The 24,542-nt window shown below is 44.6% G+C and overlaps 1 protein-coding gene across 15 annotated transcripts in view; it reads right to left on the bottom strand.

Moving 5' to 3' along the window:
* The window catches only part of TENM3 (teneurin transmembrane protein 3), a 2,746,241-nt gene that overhangs the window by 14,665 nt on the left and 2,707,034 nt on the right, over positions 1–24,542 (bottom strand). For all 15 annotated transcript variants that reach the window (XM_027530163.1, XM_027530171.1, XM_027530173.1 and 12 more), the window contains 3 exons: positions 15,617–15,792; positions 9,962–10,197; positions 284–580 (listed from right to left, as the gene is read on the bottom strand). In XM_027530163.1, coding sequence (XP_027385964.1) covers positions 284–580; positions 9,962–10,197; positions 15,617–15,792 — 709 coding nt within the window. The remainder of the gene's footprint in view (positions 1–283; positions 581–9,961; positions 10,198–15,616; positions 15,793–24,542) is intronic.

Here is a 24,542-nt window from a genome sequence, read left to right as displayed (position 1 = left end):
AGGGTCTAATGTGTGAATGTTGTCGACGGATGAGCTTGGCAGGTGGGCAGTGGTGGTGTTTGTTTCCAGCATAAGTCATGTAAAAGGGTCTCAGAGAGCCGAACTTCACTAAGGAGAAGCACCGTGGCTGATGTGCAGGTTCCTCCGCGCTCTATGGCCCTGACTTACATATGGATGCTCGGAATAGTAAATGGCACTGAGTCACGTCCTGGTGGCCCCGCCCCCGCCCCGCCCACCCCACAGTGCGCCTGAGCAATTTGCAGGCTCTCTGGCTGCAGCGTACCTTTTCCAAGTACGTGTAACTCCAGGTTTTACCGTCAGCAAAAACCCGGGACACAATCCTGCCCTGTCCGTCATAATCGACTTTCTCGCTGGTGGTTCCTCGCTGGATGCTGGCAATTTGACCCGTGGACGAATAGGTGACATTGACGGCCATCAGCTTGCTACTCGGCAGCCAGAGAGTTGGATGCCCTGACGTGTCATAGGCGATCCTCAGGAGAAATTTACGGTGGTCATCATAGATCTTCTCTGTCTTTGTTGTTCGATCAAAGTCAACTGAAAGGAGGTTTCTGCCATTAACCTGGTACAACACAAACAAGATGATAAAATAAATCACGCTGTTCCAATACCAGCCCCTTATTACTCTTCAGGGTCCCCGCTATTGTTTAAACACCATTTATGATGATTGATTCTCTTTGTCAGTAAATTAATTTAGCAACTTCTTGGGTACAAGTGCAAGGCAGTAGATTAACTGCTCTTTTAAAAGGTTTCATTAAGCAGAGAGACAGCCTGGCGTTTGTTCAAAACCCTTTCAATTAAATTTTGTAAACTTAAGCAACTGATAAGAAAAATGCCGAGATGTATTTGCTTTCAAGTTTGCTCAGAAGATAGGAAGGTGGTAAGCCTGACATCGCTGCAAATTACTCAAAGCCCCGCCCTCCCAGAAGACACTGGGAAATAACTGTTCACTAGATTAATCATGGCTACATTAAATAAAACGGTGGTAAATGTGATTCTAGCCCTTTGAAGAACAGTTAAGTAGAAGCTGGAGTCCACATTACTGTAAATTATTAATCAGTTTAAATAGCAGGAGGTTACAAACACGATCCTCGCTTTGGGCTGAGTGCTGAAATGTCACAAGTTTTTGGAATGCCTTTTTCTTTGATAACATCTGGTTAACTGGCAAGGACTTCAGATCCTTCACTCCCACATCTACACAGTCTGACCACCGTGCTTACTTTACAAATCGAGCCCCATGTTGTCCTAGGAACTCCGTGGGGCTCTGTGCCATGCCCAGAATCCACAGCTACATCTGGCTGTTACTGTCTGTGATCCAAGGTGCACACCAGCCGGCGTTTGTTGCTATAGTGGACACGTGGCCTTGGTTAAATTCTGCTTTATAGACGGTCTACAGGGTTTGCAGAAGGCCAGGGCCAGTCCATTCTTCGATTTTCTATGCCCCTCTGTGATAATGGTGGCTTCTCCATAACAAAATGCTCCTCAACTGCTCAGACTCTTACAAGTTAAATGGGAAAATCTTAACCTTCATTGACCATGTCCTGGCTAGAACCTTCAAAATGGACAACTCCAGGTGAGCACTTATACACACACACATCCCGTAGAGGGAAATGACAACCCACACCAATATTCTTACCTGGGAAATCCCATGGACAGAGGAGCCTGGTGGGCTACAGTCCATGGGGTCAAAAAGTTCACAGCAAAGCAAGTGAACACCACCACATACACACACCACACCAATTCATGTAAATACATATTTACGTACCTATAAAATATACATGTATGTTTATGTAAATCTGGGATAAACATTTGTGTCTTCTATCATGGCCATTAAACAAGACCCATGAAAAAATACTCCCTAAGCTTTTATTTGAACTCTTCCAATTAGCTCTTCAAGGGGAGTATTGTGAAGTCCACAGAAAGGTAAAGATACCAGCTCAAAAGAAGTTTATGCCTAAAGGCAAAGTGATTTTGGGGGAAAAATACCCAGAGAGATGATCCACAGCATATGAGAAAGCGGAGCCCGGATGAAGTCAGGAGATCTTAATTTTTCAGTTCTGTCATTGTAGATCCCTAGGTCAGGAAGATCCCCTGGAGGAGGGCATGGCGACTCCAGTATTCTGGAGAATCCCTTGGACAGAGGAGCCTGGTGGGCTACGGTCCCTAGGGTCACAGAGTCGGACACGACTGAAGCCACTTAGCACGCACGCATGATGTAGGAAAAAGAAAACAACTCTGGACCACATAGCAACTGGTACGCATTGGTGTGGGCATGTGTGTGTGTTGGAGGAGGAACCCAAGAATCTGAAAGCCCCATTTCCACACCCACAGGGGCTAGGAGCTGCACAACTCTGGGCTCGTGGCCCTCAGAGTCTGTTTCGTCTCTCTGTAAATAAAGAGGTTGGAATGGAGTGTCAACTACAAATTAGTACTTGCCACGTGTATGTGTTAGTTGCTCAGTCATGTCCAACTCATTGCGTCCCCATGGACTGTAGCCCACCAGGCTCCTCTGTCCATGGGATTCTCCAGGCAAGAATACTGCAACAGCTTGCCATGCCCTTCTCCAGGGGACTCTTCCCAGTCCAGGGATTGAATTGGGTCTCCCACATTGCAGGCATATCCTTTATGGTCTGAGTCCCCATGGAAACCCTGGGCATTTGCTATCTACCTCTTACAAGGACTAAATCATGTGCTACTTCAGCTTCTGACCTTCAACATCTCCTGAAAGGAGTTCAGGGTGGAGAGCAGAAATGAGACACTATGCTCTGGAAAATCTGGCAGGACAGGTCTTCAGAAAGATACTCTCAGGGGCTGATTTTATGAACCCAATTCTTGCATCTCCTCATATCTAGAAAAGCACTAAATTCCTTCATGGTGACGTCTGCTCCTTGTGACTAGCAGAAACCTTCTGGAAAAATATGTGCTTGACTGCATGTATTGTATTCCCCCTTCTCCAAAGTCACATATATACTGACCCTTCCCTTCTCTTTGGAACAGTTTCTCAGAGCTATCATTTTATATGATTCTGACCCACCAGCTGAAGGCTTTCTGGGCTTCCGTTTTCCCAAGTGGAAGTGTCTGCAGATTAGTAGCTCAGCCTTCTGTGAATTGTGAGACTTTACAACTTTGTCTTGGAAAAAGCCTGATGAAGGCACCGCTTGCCGAATGCTTTGTGTACCCTGGAAGGAAGCTACTGGCTAATGTTACAAAGATACATTTTGAAGTCTACAAATTTACAGATTTGATTTGATATCAAATTAGCTCAATAATGGACTGGCAGAATTCAGCTCTTCAGCTTTTATTTGCATACTTATGATGCCTGAGCTTCCCTTGTGGCTCAAATGGTAAAGAAGCTGCCTGCAATGCAGGAGACTGGGGTTTGATCCCTGACTGGGAAGATCCCCTGGAGGAGGGCATGGCAACCCACTGCAGTATTCTTGCCTGGGAAATCCCCACGGACAGAGGAGCCTGACAGGCTGCAGTCCATAAGATCGTAAAGGGTTGGACACAACTGAGCACACAAGTGATGCCGGAAGAAGCGTCTTCACACAATTTAAACAGTTTCTGAGGGCTCTTATGTTCCTTACATCGTGACTTGAGAGGGAAACATAAGCCTCAGAGCGTTTAGGCTTGCCCTCCTTTGCCCTTCCTCGGGGTTATTCCAGGCTGCAAATAGCCAAGCAAGACCGCCTGTGTAGTGGGTGTCTGTGGACGGTGCGGCCCATGGCCTTGCCCCACCTTTTTGTGATTTCCTTGCATTCATCTTAATTTGTATATCGGATCTTTATCGCCTTCCTGATTCCTCCTTGTCTCCACAGTGTTCCCTCTGGATAGAGCATAACAGAACATCTGCCCTGCAGATCTGGTAGGACCGTTGGACTAGAAGGGCCTTTTGGTAGAAGGGCCTAAAGACAGGTCTGGGACCCCTTCTTTGCAGGCCTGCACCCTGCTATGGGGCTTCCGATTCGTCTCCTTGGTTTGGGACTATGACTACACCACACTGAAGCGTCTAGAGCGTCTAACACGGCCATCCTGTGAGCCGCCACACCAAGCACATCACATACGGAAACACCTCGAAACGCCACGAGACCAAACGTCTGGAACGCACTTAACATTTTCCTCTTATCCTGACCAATGCCTTTCTTGGGTCCTCCAACTGAAGAGCTGAGGAAAGAATTAGAATGTGGCTGTTTTTCTCCACACTCCAACCCAAGCCAAGGTTTTCACTGTTCTTACTATTTCCAGACACCACCCGCTGTTATTCAATATGTAACGCCGTTTCAGACGATACTAACAACAAAGAAAGGATTAACCTCCAAAATATACAAACAGCTTATGGAGCTCAATGTCAGAAAAGCAAACAACCCAATCAAAAAATGGGTGGAAGACCTAAATAGACATCTGTCCAAAGAAGACACACAGATGGTCAAGAGGCGCATGAAAAGATGCTCAACGTCACTAATTATTAGAGAAATACGGGTCTCCGCCCCCTCCCCCAAGGCCCTAACGTTCTCCTTTGGCAGTTGCAGACACAGTGAGACACAATCCCACTTAACTACACCTGTATGAACCGTGGCAATTCTGCAAACTTGTTTTGACAGTCATAAAGGGCTAGCATTGTTCCAGACCCCAGAGGCCTTTAATAAATAACATTAAAATACATCATTACATCGTATACTTCACCTGAGATGAAAAGCCTATGTAGTTGTTTAAATACCTTCAGCTACATCAAAGTGAATCCAAATGTTGTGACTAGGTAAGAGGCCACCATGAATTCCTTTGTGATGTACAGCGTTTCTTTGAGCTAAGCATAGAACAATCTCCATTTTCAAAGATCAGGTCCAGCGCGGTGGCAGTTAATCACAATGTCCCTTTGATGTCAGAAGGGGAGGGAGTTATGTTCCCTCTGGAAGGCTTGAAAAACTGAGGCTCAAACAAGTGAAACAGCGTCTGTCTGTCTGACAACACAGGGCACGATCAGACCATATGCGGGTACCTGCCATGTGGGTGACAGTATCTCGCCTCCCTGGGGTCCTTGTTAGAACGTCAACTGTCTGCAGATGGTTTTGCGTCCCCTCCACAGGTCAGAAGTGCCAACTGCTCTGCATGGCCCCCTCCAGGCCCCACCGCTCAGATTATACAGTGAGACACAAGGATGTCACACACACGTGACGGCATAGTAAGTTACGTAATGGTCTTCGGAGCTATCCTGTCTAGGTATGCCTTGAAATACCGCTTTGGCTTTCAACTTCTGAGAATTTCTTTTTCAAACAATTCACTAAATGTTTTCCTTTAAGGATAAGAATTCTGGGTAAGTTTAGGTTACTTTTTTTTTTTTTTGACATGGACCATTTTTAAGGTCTACTGAATTTGTTACAATATTGTTTCTGCTTTATGTTTTGGTTTTCTGGCCATGAGGCATGTAGGATCTTACCTCCCAGACCAGGGATTGAACCAACAGCCCCTGCACTGAAAAGTGAAGTCTTAACCACTGGACCACTAGGGAAATCCCCTAGAAGGTGACTTTTCATTATTCAGATGCCATTATAATTTGGGGGAATTGCTCAAAGGCTGATTGCAAGTTAAACCACTGACAAAAATCAGGACTATTAAAAACAAACAACTATTATGCAGGTCTTTCTAAAAAAACAAATATGTAGGTACAAACAAGTGAGCTAAGGAATTGTCAAATCTTTGTTCTGTTTTTCCATGATTTCCTCCGCTGGTTATTCCTATATCTCCAACCCCTTTTCCTCTTAATACAGTTTCACAGAAAATGCTTTTCACGTTGCTCATTTCTTTTATAATTTTTCCTTTTCTCCTCTTTGCCTTTTTTTTTTTTTAAAAGCCACTGCATCCAGTGTTCTATCTATTAAACCCATGTAATCTGTTCGATCTAGAGATAGGTTTGCTTCCTGAAGTCAGATGTTGGTGAGGAGGTGCTATTCCTACAGCTTCTCTCTCAGAAAGACCTACAGGCAATAACATAATCCATATTTTAAGCCTGGCTCTTTCTCATTCTTTCATTTATTGAATAAATATTTGACTGCCCACCCATGGGTCAGGCCTTCAAAACAAAAAGCACTTTCTGCTAGAAGATAAGGAAAGGTAAGAGAAGAGACGCCCTCCCGAGCGGCCCAAGTGGTAAAGAACCCACTTGCGTAGACTCCAGGTCCGGTCCTCCAACCAGATTTCCAGATCATCTCTTTCTCCCTGGAATTCCTCTCTTAGGATCTACAGAGGGGTGGAATGACCAGGCATGGCTGGCACATCCAAGCTTATCTTGAAAATAAGAAACCTTCCCTTGCGATCTTGGTGCCGTCTCCACGTGAACCATCACACGGATCAGCTGGAAGTCTTTCAGTGTGACTGAACAGGCCGTTCTTAAATACTGGATTTTCTGAAATGGCCTGCCGAGGCACTGTCGTTCAGCTATTTAGAAAGAAACTAACACCCGTGCCCGTGTGCACTGGTCTCTTCCTTCCCAAAGGAAGACTCACTTGGAATCAGACTGAGAACCAGAGACTTATAATCAGATTTTTTCCTCTGCTCTTCACTATTGGTGTCTGTGGTTCAGATTCTCTGGGTTAGGGTCACAGAATATGTAGTCATGCCTTTTGTTTTCAAAGGACTTTCACATAATCTCACTTGATTCTGTAGCAATTGTGTGAGACTGTAGCAGGGTAAGGCAGTCAGTTATATTTATCCATAATACAGATAGTCTATACCATGTCTATGGGCTTCCCAGGTGGAGCAGTGGTAAAGAATCCACCTGCCAATGCAGGACATGCAAGAGACATGGGTTCCATCTCCAGGGTCAGGAAGATCCCTGGAGGAGGAAATGGCAACCCACTCCGGTATTCTTGCCTGGGAAATCCCATGGACAGAAGAGCCAGGTGGGCTACAGTCCGTGGGGTCACAAAGAGTTGGACACAACTGAATATATACACACCTTGTCTACATCATCATGTTAGAATATCTGCACATTATAGTATTGCTATCATGATACAGATACTATCATACAGATAAAATGATGTTAGGGCTGTTAGATATCTGTTAGAATTTTCCCGTATAGTTTAGTAAGAAGTGGAGCCTGATCTAGAACTCATACTTTTTGAGCACAAATGTGAGCAGGACCTTTATGTCTTTGGATAAAGTAAGTCCCGTGTCTGAGTACAGGTGTGCCTCCGTGTGTGTGTGTGTGTGTGTGTGTGTGTGTGTGTGTGTGTGTAGGCACACCACGCCTGGCTTAGGGATGGTCAAATAAGACAAAGCCTGGGAACTAGCTTCCAGTGTGCAGCGGCCCAGGGAAGCAGGGGCTGGGGCAGTGGTCAGCAGCAGCATTAGACAGACACGCCGGCAGCTCGAGGCCTTGCTTCAGTGGAAAAAAATGCTGAAGCTGCCGCTGCCTCCGGCCACTGACCAAGGCCCTCTGCAAGTGACCCTGAAACGAGCCTGGAGCTGGTTTTCTTGACCATCACGTTGTTGTTGCTGTTCAGTCACTAAGTCCTGCCCAAGTCTTCCACCCCATGGACGGCAGCACACTGGGCTCCTCTCCTCCACTGTCTCCAGGGGTTTGCTCAAACTCATGTCCAGTGAGTCAGTGACGCCATCTAACCATCTCATCCTCTGCACCCCCCTTCTCCTTTTGCCTTCAGTTACGTTACCCCCCCTGCTAATCTTGTTCTTCTTTCTGATGTTCTGTTTTTTCTTCTTGCCTCTCTCTCAGGATAACCCTTGAGCCTCCCCAGCTTCTGTGCACCAGAGCTCTGGGTCTAGGGCCCTGGAGCTGGGGCATCCTGGGGGATGGTAAGATGGGACCACAGCTTTGGTTCCAGAAGATTATGTATTTAGAGTTCCAAACTCCTGCCTTGCGATGGAAGTGGAACTGGAATATAACCTGTGAGCTGAACAGCCTGTATCTGATCAGTGATTCTTTTTTTACTTTATTCTATTTCTTGGAAATGGCCAAAATATATCAGCTGTTTCTTAACTGTGAAGTTGGCCTGGTGAATAATGTTAGCCTGTTATACTAATAACTTAGAACATGGATGGTACACTCCATGTTTTCTTCTCTCTCCTTGATTTTGAGTAACTTTTTTTTTAAGGCAAGGAAAATAATTTCAGGAATGGTTATCTGCATTTATCTGATAAACAAAAATCTGTTCACTAACAGAAAAAATGAAGCAGGTTCAGTTTACAGTGGCCTGAAGGGGGTTCCTCGTAACCTGTGTTTTAGTCCTTCATCTGTATTGTCTTTACTGAACAACTGTCATAAATCACAGCTTGCTTTCTATTTGCATCTGGCCCACAGCATGAAAAGGACGAATAAAAACACCTAACAAGGCAACACAGAGAACATTCTGCAAAGATCAATTTACCCTAGCAATCAGCAATGTTATCATGTGTCTCATAGAAATAAGGTAATTCTGGGACTTCCCTGGTGGCTGTGTGGTTAAGAATGTGCTTGCCAATGCCGGGGACATGGGTTCGATCCCTAATCCGGGAAGATCCTACATGTCACAGAGCAACTCAACCAGTGCACCACAACTACGGAGCCTGCGCTCTTAGAGACTGCAAAGCACAACTACTGAGCCCACACGCTGCCACTGCTGAAGCCTGAACGCCTGTGCTCCGCAACAAGAAAAGCCACCAGAGTGGAAGTCTGTGCGCTTCGACTAGAGAAAAGCCCGCACAGCAACAATGATCCAGCACAGTCAAAAAAAAAAAAAGGTAAGTCTGGGTTTTTCATCAATAGCAAGGAGGTAGGTTCTGACGCTGGTTATCTCCTGTGTGCCCACATTACACTTTTTTTTTTTGATGTGGACCATTTTTAAAGTCTGTTGAATTTTTGTTACAATGTTGCTTCTGTTTTTATGTTTCGGTTTTTTGGCTGCAGGCATGTGGGATTTTAGCCTTCTGCCAGGGATAGAACCCACATCCCAAGTTCCCAACCACTCTACCACTAGCTGCTGCTAAGTCGCTTCAGTTGTGTCCGACTCTGTGCGACCCCAGAGACGGCAGCCCACCAGGCTTCCCCGTCCCTGGGATTTTCCAGGCAAGAACACTGGAGTGGGTTGCCATTTCCTTCTCCAATGCATGAAAGTGAAGTCGCTCAGTCGTGTCCGACTCTAGCGACCCCATGGACTGCAGCCCACCAGGCTCCTCCGTCCATGGGATTTTCCAGGCAAGAGTACTGGAGTGGGGTGCTATTGCCTTCTCCCACTAGAGATGTCTCAAGCCCACACTGTACTTTAAAAATATTGAGAATGCAAAGGCAGACTCCATCTTCCAAAGGCCAGCCCCCTGTCTTTCAATATACATATTTAGGGTTTGGAATACTTGCAATGTTTCAGCCAATGCTTACTCATCCCTATGTCATTACGAAGTCACCTCTCCTGAGTGGGTGAAGGAAAAGCATAAGATTACTAAGGTAATATTAGTAAAACAAGAATCAGTTGTCATCCAGGCTATTTGGGACTATCCTACATGCAAAATCTTCCCTGGTAGCTCAGATGGTAAAGAATCTGCCTGCAATGCAGGAGACTGGGGTTCAATCCCTGGGTCGGGAAGATCCCCTGGAGAAGGAAATGATGACCCACTCCAGTATTCTTGCTAGAGAATCTTGTGGACAGAGGAGCCTGGTGGGCTACAGTTCATCGGGTCACAAAGAGTTGGACATGACTGAGTGACTCACACATTTTACATGCAAAATCCTAATTTCCTAGGAAAGAATTTGATTTTTAATCAACGCTATATTGAGAGAACCCTTTTTTCAAATAGTTGGCTTTTACTATGAGCAATCTGATGGCTTGAAGGCTGGCTGTAAGGTAAGGTGTCCCCCTGAGCATGAGCAGGTGAGCCCCAGGCACACTCTCGTGGACAGGCCATTGAATGATGCAGAGGACCGGCTGGCCATCACCACCCTCTGACGCTGACTTACCCTGAGCTTTCGACCGAAGACATTGACTTTGCCTTGAGCCTGCTCCTTCCGGAATCTCCACTCCACCAAATTCTGACCATTTTCGCCAGGCAGAGTCATGTTTCTTTTGGCAACTGTTGGGTTAGCGGTGCCGGCCAGAATGTGGGGCTCGGTCTGGTAATGCGAGTCTAGACCACTGGCATAGATGATACGAAGGGAGCCGTCATAACCAATCTGGTAGCTGTTCCTTAACTGATCTGGAAGAAAAGAAATTGCAGAACACATGAACTATAGGTGTGGACTGAACACTTGGTTGGTTGTGGGGTTATATGCATGTCTAAAACACTGATGGGACTCCATTGATAAGGAATAAAAAGTACTTAATGATATTCTTGTAGAAAATAACAAACAACTTTGATTTCTGGCATCTCATGCTATAGTGCAGGGGTTCCCCAACCTCCAGGACCCTAATGCCTGATGATCTGAGGTGGAGCTGATATAATAATAATAATAGGAATCAAGTGTACAATAAATGTAGTGCTCTTGAATCATCCCCAAACCATCCCCAGCCCCCAGTCTGGGGGAAAAAACTGTCTTCCATGAAACTTGTCCCTGATGCCAAAAAACCTGGGAACTCCTGATGTAACAGGTTTGGCTGAATATTAAAGGTAACCTTTAGGGGAAAATGTAAAGTCCTTCTCCACTTTAACAGATTTCTTTTTCTCGTGTGCCTGACAAAACGGATGACGGTTCAGCCTCTGTAGAACGTGCAGTAAATGTTTTGCAAAGAACCGAATAATATGGGTTCTTTTAGGAGCCTGTGTCTCACCTTCAGGGTCTTAAGAGACACCCCTTCCTACACCCATCTTTATATCTATCCTTTGTTAAAGACATTTTGAAAAGATTTAATATCTATACTTTCCACACCAAAAACATATAAGGAGCTATTTCCCCCGAAACTGACTTTAAAAAAGGCAGTCACCTTATATTTTGTACAAAACACCCACTCATTTTGTAGGTTATGGACTTAACTAAAGAATTTTAATACCATAGGACCATTTGGGGAAGCAATAAGTTCAAGCAACAGTAATTTTAGATGACTGTAGAGATTACCTGACAGAGCTGGTTAATAAAAACGAGTCAAAGAAGTTTAAATCAAACTCCCTGGTGGTCCAGTGGTTAGGACACTGTGTTTCCATTGCAAGGGGCATGGGTTTGATCCCTGGTGGAGGAAGTAAGATCCTACAAGCCAGGAGGTGTGGCTAAAGAAAAAACCAGCAACAACGCAAATCTATAAAATATTGTGTAAGTGTGTCAGTCACTCAGTCATGGCCAAGTCTTTGTGACTCCCATGGACTGCAGCCCCCAGGCTCCTCTGTCCATGAGATTTTCCAGGCAAGGATACTGGAGTGGGTTGCCATTTCCTTCTCCAGGGGAATCTTCCCAAGCTGGAAATAAATCTAGCCATAATCTGAAGTGTAACTCAGATTCAACAATTAGTTTTAGAGCAATGACTTCACAGTTGCAGCGGTCATTGTAAATGGGGTTCCTGAAGATTACATCAAAAAGGAATATGGTGGGAGGCTCTCATGGAGATATTGGATGTTTATGCCTACATGAAAGTGATAAGTATTAGTTGCTCAGTCGTGTCTGACTTTGACCCCATGGACTGCAGCCCGCCAGGCTCCTCTGTCCATGGGATTCTCCAGGCAAGAATACTGGAGTGAGTTGCCATTCCCTTCTCCAGGGGATCCTCCTGACCCAGGGATTGAACCTGTGTCTCCTGCATTGCAGGCAGATTCTTTACCATCTGACCCCCAGGGAAGTCCATATACTGAATGAAAAAATGGAAAGCCCAGATATCACACAAATACTTGGAATCTGGTATAAATTTCCAGTGATGGCATGAGAAGTGGATTCAAAGACTGCATCACCCATGGATTCAGAAAGTGCTTAGCCTCACGCGGCTGTCCTTCCATGGCCAGTGACACTGAAGTAAAAAGGGATTGATGAGAGAAGTAGAGAGTGAGAATTAACTTATTAAGTGGGAAAGAAACAAGACTATTTCTAGGTCAACAGAAATATTTAGATATTATGTGATTTTAAATATGTATGTGTGTGCTCAATTGTGTCTGACTCTTTTAAATTAGATTTCTTAGTATGCTCCATGGACTCTTTGCGACCCTGTGGACTGACTAGCATATTGGGCACCTACCGACCTGGGGAGTTCATCTTTCAGTGTCCTGTCTTTGCCTTTTCATACTCTTCATGGGGTTCTCAAGCCAAGAATACTGAAGTGGTTTGCCACTGCCTTCTCCAGTGGACCACATTCTGTCAGACCTCTCCACCATGACCCGTCCATCTTGGCCCTACACGGCATGGCTTAGTTTCATTGAGTTACAGAAGGCTGCGGATGGAGCCAAAGCAAAACCACCACCCAGCTGTGGATGTGACTGGTGATAGAAGCAAAGTCTGATGCTGTAAAGAGTAATCTTGCATAGGAACCTGGAATGTTAGGTCCATGAATCAAAGCAAATTGGAAGTGGTCAAACAGGAGATGGCAAGAGTGAACGTCGACATTCTAGGAATCAGTGAACTAAAATGGACTGGAATGGGTGAATTTAACTCAGATGACCATTATATCTACTACTGTGGGCAAGAATCCCTTAGAAGAAATGGAGTAGCCATCATAATCAACAAAAGAGTCCAAAATGCAGTACTTGGATGCAATCTCAAAAATGACATAATGATCTCTGTTCGTTTCCAAGGCAAACCATTCAATATCATGGTAATCCAAGTCTATGCCCTGACCAGTAATGCTGAACAAGCTGAAGTTGAAAGGTTCTATGAAGACCTGCAAGACCATTTATAACTAACACCCCAAGAAGATGTCCTTTTCATTATAGGGGACTGGAATGCAAAAGTAGGAAGTCAAGAAACACCTGGAGTAACAGGCAAATTTGGCCTTGGAGTACAAAATGAAGCAGGGAAAATGCTAATAGAGTTTTGCCAAGAAAATGCACTGGTCATAGCAAACACCCTCTTCCAACAACACAAGAGAAGACTCTACACATGGACATCACCAGATGGCCAACACTGAAATCATATTGATTATATTCTTTGCAGCCAAAGATGGAGAAGCTCTATACAGTCAGCAAAAACAAGACCAGGAACTGACTGTGGCTCAGATCATGAACTCCTTATTGCCAAATTCAGCCTGAAATTGAAGAAAATGGGGAAAACCACTAGACCATTCAGGTATGACCTAAATCAAATCCCTTATGATTATACAATGGAAATGAGAAATAGATTTAAGGGACTAGATCTGACAGACAGAGTGCCTGATGAACTATGGATGGAAGTTTGTGACATTGTACAGGAGACAGGGAGCAAGACCATCCCCAAGAAAAAGAAATGCAAAAAAGCAAAATGGCTGTCTGAGTAGGCCTTACAAATAGCAGTGAAAAGAAGAGAAGCCAAAAGCAAAGGAGAAAAGGAAAGATATACTATATGAATGCAGAGTTCCAAAGAATAGCAAGGGGAGATAAGAAAGCCTTCCTCAGTGATCAATGCAAAGAAATAGAGGAAAACAACAGAATGGGAAAGACTAGAGATCTCTTCCAGAAAATCAGAGATACCAAGGGAACATTTCATGCAAAGATGGGCTCGATAAAGTACGGAATTGATGGTATGGGCCCAACAGAAGCAGAAGATATTAAGAAGAGGTGGCAAGAATACACAGAAGAACTGTACAAAAAAGATCTTCACGACCCAGATAATCACGATGGTGTGATCACTGACCTAGAGCCAGACATCCTGGAATGTGAAGTCAAGTGGGCCTTAGGAAGCATCACTACAAACAAAGCTAGTGGAGGTGATGGAATTCCAGTTGAGCTATTCCAAGTCCTGAAAGATGATGCTGTGAAAGTGCTTCACTCAATATGCCAGCAAATTTGGAGAACTCAGCAGTGGCCCTGTGACTGGACAAGGTCAGTTTTCATTCCAATCCCAAAGAAAGGCAATGCCAAAGAATGCTCAAACTACCGCACAATTGAACTCATCTCACACACTAGCAAAATAATGCTCAAAATTCTCCAAGCCAGGCTTCAGCAATATGTCAACCGTGAATCTCCAGATGTTCAAACTGGTTTTAGAAAAGACAGAGGAACCAGAGATCAAATTGCCAACATCTGCTGGATCACTGAAAAAGCAAGAGAGTTCCAGAAAAACATCTATTTCTGCTTTATTGACTATGCCAAAGCCCTTGACTGTGTGGATCACAGTAAACTGTGGAAAATTCTTCAAGAGATGGGAATACCAGACCACCTGACCTGCCTCTTGAGAAACCTGTATGCAGGTCAGGAAGCAACAGTTAGAACTGGACATGGAACAACAGACTGGTTCCAAAAAGGAAAAGGAGTAAGTCAAGGCTGTATATTGTCACCCTGTTTATTTAACTTATATGCAGAGTACATCATGAGAAACGCTGGACTGGAAGAAACACAAGCTGGAATGAAGATTGCCAGGAGAAATATCAATAACCTCAGATATGCAGATGACACCACCCTTATGGCAGAAAGTGAAGAGGAACTAAAAGAGCCTGTTGATGAAAGTGAAAAAGGAGAGTGAAAAAGTTGGCTTAAAGCTCAACATTCAGAGAACTAAGATCATGGCATCTGGTCCCATCACTTCCTGGCAAATAGACAGGAAATGGTGGAAACAGTGGCTGACTTTATATTTTTGGGCTCCAAAATCACTGCAGATGGTGACTGCAGCCAAGAAATTAAAAGATGCTTACTCCTTGGAAGGAAAGTCATGACCAACCTAGATAGCATATTCAAAAGCAGAGACATTACTTTGCCAAAAAAGGTCCATCTAGTCAAGGCTATGGTTTTTCCAGCGGTCATGTATGGATGTGAGAATGGGACTATGAAGAAAGCTGAGTGCCGAAGAATTGATGCTTCTGAACTGTGGTGTTGGAGAAGACTCTTGAGAGTCCCTTGGACTGCAAGGAGGTCCAACTAGTTCATCCTAAAGGAGAGTAGTCCTGGGTGTTCACTGGAAGGACTGATTTGAAGCTGAAACTCCAATACTTTGGCCACCTGATGCAATGAGCTGACTCATTTGAAAAGACCCTGATGCTGGGAAAGATTGGGGGCAGGAGGAGAAGGGCACGACAGAGGATGAGATGGCTGGATGGCATCACTGACATCATTGGGTGGACTCCGGGAGTTGGTGATGGTCAGGGAGGCCTGGTGTGCTGTGGTTCATGGGGTTGCAAAGAGTCGGACACAGCTGAGTAACTGAACTTGACTGACTGTAGCCCACCAGGCTCCTCTGTCCATGGGTTTTTCCAGGCAAGAATACTAGAGTGGGTTGCATTTCCTTCTCCAGAGGATCTTCCCAACCCAGGGATCGAACCTGGGTCTCTTGCATCCCTGCACTGGCAGGTGCGTTCTTTACCATCACTCCATCTGGGAAGCCCTTATGTTACTAAATAAACATTACATGTAGATATGAGGCTTTTCATCCTTATCTCTAGAGGTTTACATTTCCACCTTTCCTTCCCTAAGTTCGTCTTGAAACAGCGCGGGGAGGGAGGGGGATGGCCACATGCGACTTCCGTGCCAGCGGTGTTTTAAACAGGGCCGTTGAAAGCTGTGCTTTCATGCTTACCTTGAACCATGGTGTAGAACGAGTCAATGGAGGACAGATTTGAAGTGATGCTGACATCTTCTTCTCGGCTGGACGACTCAATGCCCACTGTGATCGCCTTGTCCATGTCTCCATGAAGGTTGGTGACCACGCCGGTTGGAAATGTCACGTTGGTCAGACGCCCTTCGCTGTCATAGCTGAACGAGAGAGGAATGAACTGGGTGGTAAACAGGCAACTGCAGATTCTTCCTACTTACACGAGAGTTGGCGGCAGTATTAGCCACACGTGTTGGGAAGCATATTTGTCTTTGTGCAGGAGCTGTGCTGAGTGAGGACTTCAAACATGCTTTGAAGTCATCAGAAGCCTGTTTAACATAGAAAAGCCATGCCGGTGAGAGGCAGAGTAAACAGCTCTCCACCTCAGCACATTTTTCTCTGAAGTGTGACCAAAATCCTCCTGCACATCTAATTTGCTGTTTCAAAGGGAACATGTTTGGTGATATTAAATTTCTTAGTATTCCTCCATATTTTCTACAAAGTAGACTGAATTCGCTGTTATATCCTGTTTGAAGGTTTTACTAACTTATGCCCTCTATGGCAGTGCAATATGAAAAAATTATATCTATAACTTTGTAAAGCAGTATATATACATTCATGTTATATATTTACATATGTAAAGATATCCCTTCAGTATCTGGAGACATCTTCAACAAATTAGTATAATAAAGACTTTTAAAAAGACTTTATTTCTCAGTGATTGACATACTTCATAATGGTACTCTGGGACTTAAATGTTGGCGGGGGTGGTGATAATGTAGTCTCGACTGACATTACAGGAATGGTGGTGTTTTGAATGATGATTTATTATGTTTACTGAAATGAGATGTAATACTTCCTGACATTTAATGACTATTTATTATACACGAACTCTGTCTTAGCATATATATAAGGAGGAACTTATAATTTAAATGTTAGGATGTACCTTAAAAAGCTATCCTTTAATCATAACTATGCATTAGAGATATAACATTTTACTAACATATTGATTTTGGGAGGTGACTTTCGCACTGGTGGCAGCACCAGAGAAAATTTAGAAAAATGACAATGTGCTTTAAAGAAGCGGGGGGCAGGGTGGGGGGAGTAGCGGATATTGAATGAGAAATCAGGGGCTTCCCTGGGACAAAAATGCATTTAAGATAGGATTTCATATTTACACTAAAGTTGCTTCATTAACAAAAGATCTAAGAAATGGAGTGCTGAACCATGTCCTACTGAAAATAAGTCCGGATGCAGAAGTAGGAGATGAAAGAATCTTAATAGGGAAAGACAGAAGTCACCAGGAAAGGGGAAAAGTGAAGGTATAATAGTAAAAGGTGAAAACACGGGGCAACAAAGAGATGGGGGTAGAATAAAAAGTACTAGATGTTACTTTGGAATAAAAGGATAGTGGGCTTTGATAGTGTCACTTAGATAAATGTACTTGGGAATTAGGAGCAGCATCTAGGCATTTGAGGGAGAGAATTCCGCAAGGACAATGTCACGGTGGAGACAGGAAGGTGGAAAGTTGGGAGGAGAGAGAGGGATGTCCGTTCAGGCCCCATTAATTCAGTGGGGACAGTATCAGTCAGATCAGGGGTTTGACTGACTTGATCTGACAATCTGCCTTGCTGCTTTGCCAGAGGCAGGAACGGGCACTCAGGAGAGGAGGCGGGCGATGGAGACACAGAGAGAAAGAAAATGCACCATTAAGTGTAATCATTGTTTGGACCCACAAAAGGCAGAGCTGAAATAAAAAAGGCGAGTCCTTCTCTTCCCCAGCAACCCAAATGCCCCTAGCAGATTAAGGCATCAATGAAAGACACTCAACAGGGCTTATTGCTGTCACTACTTTTTTTTTTGAAGACATTATTACTTTTGAAGAAACAAACAAGCCTAGGTTTATAGAATTACTGACCATACCAGCCTAAAGTGCAGTGTTAACCAGGACATAATTCTTGCATTGCTTTATATTTCTCACAGGATAAGAGAGAGAAAAAGTTACTGTGTTTTTACAGAAATTAACACCCTAAGGTAAATAAGTACCAGGGATGCAATGTACAACCAGATAAATACAATTAACACTGTTGTTTAGTTGCTAAGTCACATCTAACTGTGACACCATGGACTGTAGCCTGCCAGGCTCCTCTGTCCATGCGATTTCCTAAGCAAGAATACTGGAGTGGGTTGTCATTTCCTTCTCCAATACTTAAACTGCTGTATGTTTTATGTATATATATATATATATATATATATATGTTGTTAAGAGAGTACATCCCAAGGGTTCTCATCATAAGCAAAAATTTTCTATTTCTTTACTGTTTTATCTGTAAGAGATACTGCTACTGCTGCTAAGTCGCTTCAGTCATGTCCAACTCTGTGCGACCCCATAGGGAGCCTACCAGGCTCCCCTGTCCCTGGGATTCTCCAGGCAAGAACACTGGAGTGGGTTGCCATTTCCTTCTCCAGTGCACGAAAGTGAAAAGTGAAAGTGAAAGTCGCTCAGTCGTGTCCGACTCTTAGCAACCCCATGGACTGCAGCCTACCAGGCTCCTCCGTCCATGGGATTTTCCAGGCAAGAGTACTGGAGTGGGGTGCCATTGCCTTCTTCAAGAGATGATGAATGTTCACCAAACTGTGATACTCTTTTCATGACGTACCTAAGTCAAATCACTGTGCTGTACACCTTAAACAGTGCTGTCTGTCCACTATGTGTCAATAAAACGGGAAGAAAAAAGCCACAGAAAAATTTTAAAGAGAAACTGACATCCTTTTGCATCCTCCTATATAAAAGGCAATTCAGTACTTCATCAACCCTTGCCTCCCTTCCCATTTTACAGATGGACAAATGAAAATCTGACGTGGTTAGGTGATTTGATCAGGCTCTGTCTCTGCATCTCACGATGGGCCCATGCCTGGAGATTCCAAGCACTGGACCCAGGTCCCCGGGCCCGTCTGTAAATCAAAGCGCTTGACTTAGAGTGGAGAACGATAGCTTCATATAGATGATGCCACTTGCCAGCGCTCCACTGATGCATTCCTGCGGCTATCACTCGCCTGCCCTTTTCTGTCCCCTTTGCTGGTTTATGTTTTCTAGCTCCATTCAGTCTACAGCGGGCCCATCACCTTTCTCCCGTGGAACGCATTTCTTCCATCCTTGCCACTGCTCTTTCACTGGCCAACCCCGTGGTTCCCGTCCTGCTGGGCAGGCATTTCCTATCACAGGATGCCGAGTGCGCCGCCTTCGAGCAGGGGGCACTGCGTATTCAGACACTCACCTGTTTGCTTCTGGTTCTTTGGGAAATAAAGCCACAAGTAGCTTTCGTAGGCAGTGCAGTTAGGAAGACAGAGGCTTAAGCTGGCATCTTAGTGGACCAGCTCCACAGTGTAGCCCCGGAAGTCCTGAGTTTGTGCTTTCAGACGAGGGGCTGCTCGTAAAAAGTAAGGCACTCAGAGGGCTGAAGTGCTTACACGGGGCTGGCCAGGAAAGCTGCTATTTTCCAAAGGACCCTTAGGGCATCTACCCCGCTGGTCACCTACCAGTTTCTGAATAAGCTTGTGGGGCAAGTTACAGCACGAGGGAACTGTGGGTACGAACAGCATCAAAAGCCTGGCGGTCCAGAGCCCGCTGAGTGCAGGTGATGGTGTGAGGTCCTGCTGGAGTGGTGGGCAAGTGCCATGTCAAGGTGGGGACCCATGCTGGGCCTTGAAATAGATGCGGATTTAGATGGGAAGATAAGGAACACAGACGGGACACAGCCCAGTCAAGAAAACAGGCAGGGAGAGGTGTGGAGGCATGAGGAAAGACAGGCTCTGAAGTCAGGGCGTGGAAGAGCCTGCTGAAGCAGAGGGTCCAGGTAGGGGCCGCGAGATGATGGAGGGAGGACCTGGACAGGGGTCACCACTGGGGACTGTGGTAGTTTTTAGGAGAAGCAAGGCTTTAATCAGGCTTAAAGGAGCCCAGGGGTGGGGTGACAGGTCACGCAGGGACTCCTCCCCAGACTCGCCGATTTCACAGACCAAGACAAAAAATAAGATTGGGAACCAACAGAGAGTTTTGCAAATTCTTCACCTGTTACCAGCATCCTTTCATAAAAAGAGGCCATTTAGCCATGCTGCAGGCAAAAAAGGACCTAACTTCAGGGGGCAGACCATTCTTGACAAGGAAATAGTAAAGCTTTATGAACACATTCTCTCCATCATTATGTATTTTTTTTTTTTTTTTTCCATTTCACTGTGGATCTGTGAGAACTTTTGCACAGATTCGCAGCTAGGACAACAGAAGTGAAACAAGATGGATGGCAGACATTAGAATTACCAGGGGACCCTGGATGAGGGAGGGAGGGAGGGAGAATGAGATGCCTGTCAGACAGGGCAGGTGATCCCATCTTTAGCAAAAGCAGAAAACCAGTGCAACAGCCGATGTCCGGCCGTCCTCCGAAAAGCTTTGATCCCGGGTTCTAATGGGGCCTTCTCATCAAATACACGCCTCTGGACACAGTCTCTGCCCCTGTGCAGCGTGTGGCGCTCCAGAATGCTGCCTGGCCCTGATCGTGAGAGCTAGCCTGCCTAGCCTGTAGATTTGAGACGTGGTTTTCTTTTATGAGCTTTTGAATTCACAACGCTACAGGCTCCAGGGAATCCGACTGGAACATCACTTTCATGCCCCGCACCCCTTCCACTCATTTGGCCTCCACCTCGTAGCTTCAGATTCATCACACGGCACATTCCTTTTTGCTCCCGGTTGACCCCTCTTGACAACAGCCCCTCGCTGGAAAAGACAAACTCCCTCAGGCTCTCCATGACCTTCTGCTCTTTCACTGATGGGCTGCCCTGTGTTGAGGTTTCTCTATTTGTTCATCTTTAATTTTGATTGCGTTTTTGCCTAGACTTGCTGTTTTAGCCTTTGTAGTATATTTTAAAATCTCCTTTTAAGTTTCCTTAACAGCAGGATTCTCGACAAATGCCCCGGAAAGCCAGAGGCTCAGACCATCTCAGTTGAAAATGCTGATTTCCATCCTGATGTGAAATCCTCTCTCTCATACCCCCTTAGAGACAAGAAGTTCCCGACACTCTCCTTTGCCTTCATAATGTCTCACACGTATCTTTCCACTCCCACAGCCGCCCTAGATTGCAAAGTTGGTTTGGCTGCCTCTCCCCACATCCACGGCTACCAAATCCATCTTCTAAGCCATGCCATGCCCCAGCTCCCGAGGGTAACACTTCTCAGCTCAAACATCTCTAGCAGTTCCTCAGCTGAGACAGCCATTGACTAAGACTGTCACCAACTAAGACCCATAGACTGTTAACACTGCATATACATTCAGGTGGAAACAAAGTTCTCACAAACTTAAAAAAAAAAAAAAAAAAAATTCAACAGCAAAAAAAAAAAAAGAGGTGTGTGCGTGTGGAGGGGGAGGCAACTTCCTGGGTAATCCAGCTGTTAAGACTCTGTGCTTCGAATGCAAGGGGCAAGGGTTCAATCCCTGATCAGGGAACTAAGATCCTGCATGCCCATGGCATGAAGCCCCATGCGAGCATGCTAGGTCGCCTCAGTCGTGTCCAACTGTTTGCAACCCTATGGACTGTAGCCTGTCAGGCTCTTCTGTCCATGGGATTCTCCAGACAAGAATACTGCAGTGGGTAGCCATGCCCTCCTCCAGGGGATCTTCCTGACCCAGGGATCAAACCTGCATCTCCTGCATTACAGGCGGATTCTTTGCCACTTGCTCAAAATTCTGAGCCACCAGTCACTGTAAGGACTCCCAAGACAGACTTAATCAGCCTGTCTTTTCCACTGTCCCCATGACACAGAGGGAGAATTTTTTCCTCCCATCTATCAGAGTTCCTTTGGTTTCAATTTCCTTTCATCATTTAACAGCCAGTAAAACAAAACAAAAATCCCCCCAGTCTTGCCATCTGTATGGCAGTTCTTTTCTCACAATGCTAATCTGTAATAACTTCTCTGTCACTGCAGTAAAGGAGAACACAATTACCAACCGTATCATAACAAAAGCATATATACAAGTCATTCCTGGATCTGCATTTCTGATGAAGGACATGGGCAAACAGCAAAACCAGAACCTGATTTAAACTGCTCGCGGTGGACTGAATCCTAACAGCCATCGTGCGATTTATAACACGCACATCCTGAAGAATTCATATTTCAGTATTCTGGGAATGAACCTGAGGTTTATATATCTTACCAATGATCTCACAGGCAAATGATAATTTCTTTGAATTCAAGAGCAAATGTTGTTGGTGAGCAATCCTCAAAAAATCAGATTTTGAAGAGAAGATGCAAAACGCTTCCATCATCACAGGAAGCAGAACAACCAACTAGTTTCTAAATCATGTGTTCGTCTGGTACTCAGCTGTCTACCTACCTATACGCATATTGCCAGAAATAACAGGGAAGATGCAAGATAAGAAAAACACCAAAAGATATTCTTTCACATGAATTTTGTCTCAAGTGCTAACAGGATCATGTCTATAAATTCATATATATTCACACTTTTTCCTCCCTAACCAGATCTTCCCAGTGGGATTTCATTCACACTCGTGGCTCCGTTTTTCCCACAGCTCCCATGCCCACATCTCTAGAACTGACTCACCCGGAGTTCCTTTTTTTTCTTTTTTATTTAGTTGGCTGCACTGGGTCTCAATTGGAGCATGTGGGATCTAATTCCCTGCCCCGGGATCAAACCCGGGCCCCCTGTGTTGGGAGCTCAGGGTCCCAAGCCACTGCACCACCAGGGAAGTCCCTCACCCTGAATTCTCACCAGCCATTTTTGACCACATGCAGGGTTGGACTATGGTCCCTCAAATCATAATTTCCAAATCAGAGCTCATCTCTCTCTACCATCCTGCATCTTCCCTGTATTTCCTACCCACTTGGTCACTAGGTTAGTGGATTTTCTTTTCCCTCCCCTCGTGCATTAAGTCCTCAATCTGTATTTCATTTCCTGATGACTAGCCTACCTCTTTCTCTGAAATTTCCATGCCCAACTGTGGGTCAGACCTTCACTACTCAACTAGATTTACTGTCTCCTAACTCCCCTCTCCCGCTTTTCTCCGCTTCCTACTTTTCTACATTCAGTTCATCCTTATGTTGTTGCCAGATGGAACACTGTGCTTCCCTGGGGAAAACTCCTTTATGGGAGCCCTGTCTAACTGCAATCGCCAGGTGGTTAGTATAAGCCCTGCCGCATGAGAACTATGATCTCCCTCTACTCATCTTCCTGCTTCCACACATACTCTACGCTCCCGTTATTCTGAGCTGCATGTTCTTTCTAAAGCCTGCCATGCTCTGCCTCCCGAGTAAATGTTTGACTCTGGCCTGGAACACCCCACCTTGCTTCGTACCTCTGAAGGTCTCACTTTAAGTCGATGGCATGATCGGCTCCATGGACATGAGTTTGAGCAAACTCTGGGAGAGAGTGAAGGACAGGGAAGCCTGGCGAGCTGCAGTCCACGGGGTTGCAAAGAGTCAGGCACAACTGAGCGACTGAACAAGAACAACAACAACTTTAAGAACCACTAGACTGGCTGAATTTTGGGATGAACTGAGGTCTAGGAAATCTGTTTGGAAGTATGTGTGTTTTTAAGAGAGGGATGCTAAGAGGAGTCAGAGATGATGATATCCCCAGTCATCTTATCTCCTTCCTAGGTCTCCCCCAACCCTGGGGCAGAGGACAGAAGAGAACAGTGACCATATTAGCTTGCTTTTAGGCCTCAAGACATTCTGAAACCAGGATCCTGGAACCCAGGCAAGGGGCCTCCTCTGGGAGGCTGAGAAGGGAGGGTAGCTGGGAGGGAGGGAGGCCGAAGTTGCTTTTATTTTGATATCCTCTGGATGAGTCAGAGACGAGACGCCAGACAGTCTCTGGAAAACACCAACTGTCCATCTTCAGTTCTGGGATTATAAAATAATAAACTTTCCTTTCACTGGTTGTCACTGTGTAGATTTCTTGCCCTGTTATCAAACAACCCTTTAAAATGACTGGAGTATGTAACTTGGTCTCAGAGTAAATCACCTGAAGATCACCCTATAAGGGAAGTTGCTGACACACCCAGATAGGATGCTCTCGGATCATCCGGTTTAGACAGCTATGTAATTAGTTTAAGGAAGGAATTCGACACTTTGAGAAGCTGCATTTACCTGAACCATTATGGAGCAACTGAACATTAATTGCCTAGATAAAACACACCAAAAGAGTTAATGTAGGCTTGCCACTATTGACACACTGCAAATTATAGTGAGAAAATATGCAACATTTTCTATTATTATATATATTGTGAGATAGGCTGAAAATAATCTGACAGATTAATCTGTTTTTTAATTTTTCTGGGATTTTCTCAACCTGAATAACACACAATTTCTCCATTTCCCTTTCTGCTTTGAAACCTGGACAGAATGAATGATTTCTTAAAACTAGACTGCAGAAGACTAATACTAAATCAAGTATTAGTAAAAAGTACTGCCTTAGCAATAGTAGCATTTGGGTTAATGTTTGAAATGTATGAAGATTTAAAGGGTTAATGTTTGAAATGTACAAAAATGTACAATTATTCAATTGTCTACACATTTTCTTTTTCTTTTTTTTAGTGATGTCACTGGGACTAACCATACTGGTTAAAAATTTAATGTAAAATTATTAAACAATTAAAATAGCAAAAAAATGGAAATCAACCATAACATTTCCCCATGAATTTAAGTAATCTGCTGATTAAATCTCTTAAAATCACACTTAATGCAGTAAATGCTTTTTTCCATGAGGAAAGTAAGAAAAAGGAAAATAAAGAAAAGGAATTGGGTACCATTTTTAGAGATGTGTTTGTAAAGTGGGCAGCTTTGTTGTTAATGCAGTTTTGGGCAGAAAGAGCAATGAAATGTGGTTTCAGTGTTTGA

This window comes from Bos indicus x Bos taurus, chromosome 27 (assembly GCF_003369695.1).
Source record: "Bos indicus x Bos taurus breed Angus x Brahman F1 hybrid chromosome 27, Bos_hybrid_MaternalHap_v2.0, whole genome shotgun sequence".
In the NCBI taxonomy this organism is placed as follows: domain Eukaryota; kingdom Metazoa; phylum Chordata; class Mammalia; order Artiodactyla; family Bovidae; genus Bos; species Bos indicus x Bos taurus.
This window is presented reverse-complemented; position numbering and strand designations above follow the sequence as displayed.